At 35.7% G+C, this 6,753-nt stretch overlaps 1 protein-coding gene across 1 annotated transcript; it reads right to left on the bottom strand.

Moving 5' to 3' along the window:
* On the bottom strand, positions 4,024 to 5,694 carry LOC109838706 (protein FAR1-RELATED SEQUENCE 5-like). The gene is made up of 2 exons (XM_020407127.1): positions 5,034 to 5,694; positions 4,024 to 4,973 (listed from the first exon to the last, which is right to left on the bottom strand). The coding sequence occupies exons 1-2, from the start codon at positions 5,692 to 5,694 to the stop codon at positions 4,024 to 4,026; spliced, it is 1,611 nt and encodes a 536-aa protein (XP_020262716.1).

The following is a 6,753-nucleotide window of genomic DNA, read 5'->3' as shown; positions in this document are numbered from 1 at the left end:
TAAGAGATATTATTTTATAAAAAATAATATCTTTTATGAAAAATAATATTTTTCAAAAGAATAATATTTTTATTTTTCTAGAGTAATAATATTTTTTCAAATAATTATATTTTAAAAAATATTGTTTTTAAAAAAAATTATCTTACAAAAATATTTTTTAAGATATTAGTCTCACAAAAAACATTTTTTAGGAAAAATATTTTTTTATAACTTTATTTTTTATCCTTTTTTGAAGAATTATTATGATAATAATTTTTAAAATATTATATCAAATCTTTAATGAATTTCTTTTTTTTTTGAAATATTAAGTATTTCTAATAAATTTTGGTCAGTTGCAACTGTGAGTTGCGACCGTTTTTGACGCAAGTCATATGTTGCACCTAGGAGTTGTTTTATAATTGTGGTTGCAATTGTAACTGTGTAACAAAACAAACATTTTGCAACCGTAGCTGTAAGTTGTAACAAAACAAACGCTTACAACTGGACTAATTTAACTCAGTTACATGCAACTAGAGTTGCAATCACTCCCGTTGCAAACTACCAAACGCCCTCTTAATGTAACATTCTACTACGCTTTTTAGGATTACCCTATCAGTTGTACTGTACATATAGAGCTGTAGGTAGGGCGGCTAGCACTTTATAGTAGCAATAATGCTATTTGACTCGCTATTTGGGCTCGCTCTCTCAACTCGCGCCCACGTGGAGGAGCCAGCTCAGCAAAGAAACCCCCCAAATCGTTGTTTTTTCTCTCCGTCCCCAAATCGTTCTCTTCCTTCCCCAAAGATCCCTTCCTCCTAGGCCATTGAAGCCCTTCAAAACAGGTACCTTTCATCTAGATTTGATATGATTTCGGGTTAGGGTTAGATGTTTTTTATGAGAGAAAATTTGGGTAGTTGATTTAACTGTATATCTTCATCACCTAAGAGGAGTAAATTTTATACAGCTAACCCAACATTTTTTTTTTGTTATTTATTGAGTGGGATTCCCTTTTTCTGTTGATGCTTGATGGTGAAACTACTAAGTAAATTTTATACAGCTAACCATGGAACAATTTTATATAGCTAATCCAATCTTGTATATATTTGTGCAACCCTCTCCATCACCATTGTTGACCAAGCCTTCACCCAAGGAATTTGAAACCAATTCTTACATGGTCCATTTTTTGTTGATATCTGATTGTAGAAATTTTATCAATCTTACGTTTGTAGATTGAAGAAGCATTGAGCAGGTATTTTAACCCATTTGGTAGTGATGCACTATGTTAATCTTTTATTTGATTTTATTATTATACTCTAGACAGAATAAACAAGTGGATGCGCTCATTATTCCTTGTTTATTTTGAGATTCATAATCTTATCTTGGGTTAGCTGTATAAAATTTACAGTTTTGATAATATTATGGCTGATAATTTTGATTTTTAGGCCGGATGGTAACAACCCGTAGTTTATGGCTGATAATTTTAATTTACAGTTTTTTCCTTGAGAGAGTGACGTATGGTCTAAAACTTTCTTCTACTGCAGAATCATGTCGTTAACATCTTCTCAACAATCATCCTCTTATCAATGGGCAAGGTTCTTTGATAGGAGGCTATATGTTGCAATGTGGAATCGTCCACCTCCATACGAGATTCCAAATTGCTTTTATGGGATTCCAGTGCAAATGAAGACTTCTTACACCCCGAGGCATCCGTGTCGTCGATATGGAATTTGTGCTACGAACACTTGTAATTGTTGGACTTGGTTAGATCATGATGAAGTACCGAGTTACGCTCACGACGCAATGAATATATTTATTCGCAAGTTTGAAGAGCTTTCAATTGAAAATGAGAAATTGAGATCAAGAATACATGGGGAAGAAAATGGAGTTTGGAAGAAACATATTCAGGAAAAAGGCTTTCTAATTGGAATTTTTGTTGGTTTCATGATGTCCATTTTTCTTGTAATAATATCCAAGTAAGGGTATGTTTTTTGGTTTGGACCTTGTACTATTTTGCTAACTCAACTATGTAATGAAAATCAGTGTTCAATGAAAATCAGTGTACTATTTTGCTAACTCAACTATCAGGATTTAACTCCTAAAGGATTACGAAGATGGGGCTCATTACTTGCATCAAGCTCAAGGTCATCTTAATCAGTGTCTGCAAGAAATGTGAGAGCTTGGATAGAATAGTGGCAATAATGCATCTCACCTTTATATTCATTGCTGGACTAACAACGTGCACTATATTTATTTACCAAAAAGAAAAAAGCATCTCACCTTTATATTCATTGCTGGACTAACAACGTGCACTATATTTATTTACCAAAAAGAAAAAAAAGGAAAAAAAAGAAAGTGCATTCAGCATTCTTGCATATTTTAACAAACCCCCATTGCATCTCACCAATCTGAATCACCACCACCCCCCATTGCTCTTAACAAACCCTTCGCCTTCCATCTAAAATGCAGTAAGCCAAGATTTCCAACAACACACAGAAGATAGAAGACAGAAATCTATAAGCCAAGATTTCCAACAGCACACAGAAGACAGAAGACAGAAATCACATAAGTAATCACATACCACAATTTTTTCCACAAGTAATCACATACCACAAAGTTTTCCACAAGTAATCACATACCACAAAGTTTTCACATAATAATAAAGTTTTCCACAAGTAATCACATACCACAAAGTTTTCACATAATAATCACATACCACAAAGTTTTCCAACAGCACACAGAAGACAGAAAACATACCACAAAGTTTTCACATAATAATCACATACCACAAAGTTTTCCAACAGCACACAGAAGACAGAAAATAGCTCAAAGATAACATAGTTTTCCAGCAGCAGTAACAGAAGCAGCAGGAGCAGCAGGACAATAACATCAGTAACAGAAGAGGCATCAGAACAGAACAATAACATCAGCAGGAGCAGCAGTAACAAAAGAGGCATCAGAACAGAACAATAACATCAGTAACAGAAGCAGCAGGAGGTTGTTGAGCCTTGGAGCATCAGCATTGAGTTCATGGTGGTTGTTATTGTCTTGAGATCATCATGATTAAGGACTGCAGATATAGGTAAACGCATAGGTCAATGTCTAATTTCAGAAACAAAATTACCAAAACACGAGAATACTGCAGATATAGGTAAACGCATAGGTCAATGTCTAATTTCAGAAACAAAATTACCAAAACACGAGAATAATTACTTGTTATAAGAGCATAATTGATGAATATATACCCCAATAAGCAAATTATACCCATAGGTTTGATGCATCACATCATGTTTCTTTGATGCAATCCATACCAAGGTGTCAACCCCATCGCATGTGGATCTCCAGGCATTGGAAATTGAGGCTGTAACACATCATATAGATATAAGGGTTAGCTATAGTGATTAAAAAAGGTTTGCATCAATGTAAGCTATGGGCTATATCTTACCAACTGCATTCCCCATGGATGCACAGTATTTGCTTGTGTCATGTAAGCATTTGAAACCATGTTATCTTGTGTGTAGGAAAGAACACCCTCTTGAGACTATGATGGATTATTGACGGGCACATTAGCAGCTAGATCAATTTTCTTCTTTCTTCGCCTACTTGTTGCCTAATTCTGTTTTGCCTAGGCCGACCTTTCCGAGTCTGAGAGAGAGGATCCAATATGTTTTCATTTTCCTCCTTTTCATATTCCTTTTCTTCTTCCACAAAATCATGATTCATCTCTACTTCTTTTCCTTTCTGACTTGATTCAGCAAGTTGTAGTTCTCTAAATTTGGTGTCTATCCATTTTTTAACAACCTCACATTCATGATTGTTTTGAGCAGCAAGATCAGCGACCTCACTAAATGCAAGACATAGCTCGCGATAGCGTAATTGTTCAGGTGTGACAACCCAAGTATTAAATTTAACTTTCATCTTCGAGTGGGCTCGCCTCACATCCTTTCGCCACCTTCTTAGAATGTACTTTTCCGGAAGAAAGCTGACTTCGTGACGAATAAGAATGGTAAGGGCATGCCTACATACTATGCCTTTAAACACAAACAACTAGCAACTACATTCAACTTCACTGTCCGTTTCACGAAAGGATACTTTGAAGAATTTAGGAATCTTTTTGTTGCCCTCCAACCGCAACGTCAAGTCCCAAATGACATACTCAAGCACCCCTGCTCCCTCCTGAAAGTTTACAATATCACAATATATCTTTCCCATGAATTCAGCTTGAAACTCTTTAAACTTTGCTAAAGTGTAGACTCCCTGAATTTGACTCTCCATATCATAAGTTGTTGTGGTAGCTTTTACTTTTGAAAATGACTCAGCATCGGCCTGCATCTCCTTTTCAGTCTTGCTTCTTAATGCATTTTCATACTGCTCTACAAACTGTTTCAGACTTGTTTTCGAATTGACATATCCATCAAAAAAAGCATTCATGCTTTCACTTCGCTGAGTAGTTGACATTCCTGCCCAAAAATAATTTTTGACAAAACATGGAACCCATCGGTTTCTCTCCTCGTACAATTCACATAACCAATCATAATCCTCCAATCCATACATGTCAACCATTTCATTCCACTGTATTTCAAACTCCTGTGGACTTTGTGTGTCATACACCACTCCTTTCATGGTAGAACTTATGGCCTCATACTCAGTGTACCTTCCTAACTTTTCTGACAACTTCTTCATTATATGCCACAAACACCATCTGTGTCTAGTGTTTGGAAAAACAATCTCAATTGCATTTTTCATGGATCTTGCTTGATCAGTTATTATCCCTTGTGGAGCACATCCATCCATGCATTCAACCCACTTCGTAAATAGCCATATGAAAGTCTCTGTGTCTTCTTTTGAAATCAACCCACATCCAAGTAAAATTGATTGCCCATGATGGTTAACGCCAACAAATGGTGCAAATGGCATATCATATTTATTTGTTAAGTATGTGGTATCAAAAGTGACGACCTCACCAAACTCTTTGTAAGCTTCTCTGCTCCTACCATCTGCCCAAAATACATTTTTCAAATGATCTTCATCATCCAATTCAATATCAAAATAGAAACCTGAATTTTCTGCAACCATCCTTGGAAAATATTTCATAATCGCTGAAGCATCACCTTCGCCGAGACGTAAACGCCTTGATTCATCAACAAGGTTCCTGCAAGCCTTTTCATCACACAACAGATTCTCATATCCACCAGCCTCATGTACTAGCGAGCTAAAATTTTTGTTGATTCTGATTCCGGCTTGATCATTCAAATTAATTTGATGTCTAACATGTGCACTAATTCTTCGGTTGCATCGAAAGAAACGACTTTTAGTAGGGCTAAGGCCATGATTATGCTCCAGAACAACCACAGATATTTCCCATCTTCCGTCCAGATTTAACCTAGCTGTTATCTTTGCATTACACCCAACTCTGTAGCTTGTTTGTGGTTTTAAAGGATTTTGACAAGTACTATTATGTTTGCCAGCTCGACCACATACAAAAGTTATACTTCTAACAATGCCTATTACATTCTTCCTTCTTGTATGTTTCTTAACTGGAAATCCACTGCTCTTTGCATAGTCTCTGTAGAACTCAAACAATTCATCTGGATCATTAAACTTCATCCCAATTTTAGGCTCATTTTGCTCAATCTGCTGATCAGTATTTTGAGGCAACTCATATCTCTCATCAACCGAGCAATTAATCCCGCCATCATCATCTAAATCATCTGCCATGCCTGTTCAAATTGATCATCAATAAATGATCAATAAACTTTACAAAAAAAATAGTTGACAGACACTGAACAAAGAAATTGAGCTGAACAAAGAAATTGAGCAAAGAACTGACTGAAACTGAAAAGTTGCATCTTGAAAACACAGATTTTATTCCTTAACAGAGAAGACTAACTTTTATTTAGAGCCTGCCTCAAATTAATCACATTCAAAGCAAATGAGATCTCTAACATGTATTGTAGTATGGAAAATAAAATAAAATAAAAATACAATACCTCTATGATTATTAGGGAAATTAGCTAGAAGGTAGATTTTATAATGCAAAGGACCAATTTTCTACAGACTAACAAAGGAAATTAGGTAGAAGCTAGAAGGTAGATTTTATAATGCAAAGGAAATTAGCTACAGTATGCCTCTCGAATCTGCAGACTAACAAAGTTTGAGCGTTGCTCAAACAAAAAAATCAAATAAAAGATTAACATAGTGCATCACTACCAAATGCTTTTCATACCTGCTCAATGCTTCTTCAATCTACAAACGTAAGATTGATAAAATTTCTACAATCAGATATCAACAAAAAATGGACCATGTAAGAATTGGTTTCAAATTCCTTGGGTGAAGGCTTGGTCAACAATGGTGATGAAGAGGGTTGCACAAATATATACAAGATTGGATTAGCTGTATAAAATTGTTCCATGGTTAGCTGTATAAAATTTACTTAGTAGTTTCACCATCAAGCATCAACAGAAAAAGGGAATCCCACTCAATAAATAACAAAAAAAAAAATTGTTGGGTTAGCTGTATAAAATTTACTCCTTTTAGGTGATGAAGATATACAGTTAAATCAACTACCCAAATTTTCTCTCATAAAAAACATCTAACCCTAACCCGAAATCATATCAAATCTAGATGAAAGGTACCTGTTTTGAAGGGCTTCAATGGCCTAGGAGGAAGGGATCTGCTTGATGGCAGGCTTCAATGGCCTAAGAGGAACGGATCTGCTTGATGGCGGCCTCGATCTCGTCACTTTAGGGGCGATTCAGGGGGCGGCGGCGACCAGTC

The sequence above is a fragment of the Asparagus officinalis genome, chromosome 4 (assembly GCF_001876935.1).
Source record: "Asparagus officinalis chromosome 4, Aspof.V1, whole genome shotgun sequence".
Taxonomy (NCBI): domain Eukaryota; kingdom Viridiplantae; phylum Streptophyta; class Magnoliopsida; order Asparagales; family Asparagaceae; genus Asparagus; species Asparagus officinalis.
The sequence above is the reverse complement of the archived record's forward strand: the minus strand, read 5'-3'. Positions and strand labels throughout refer to the sequence as shown.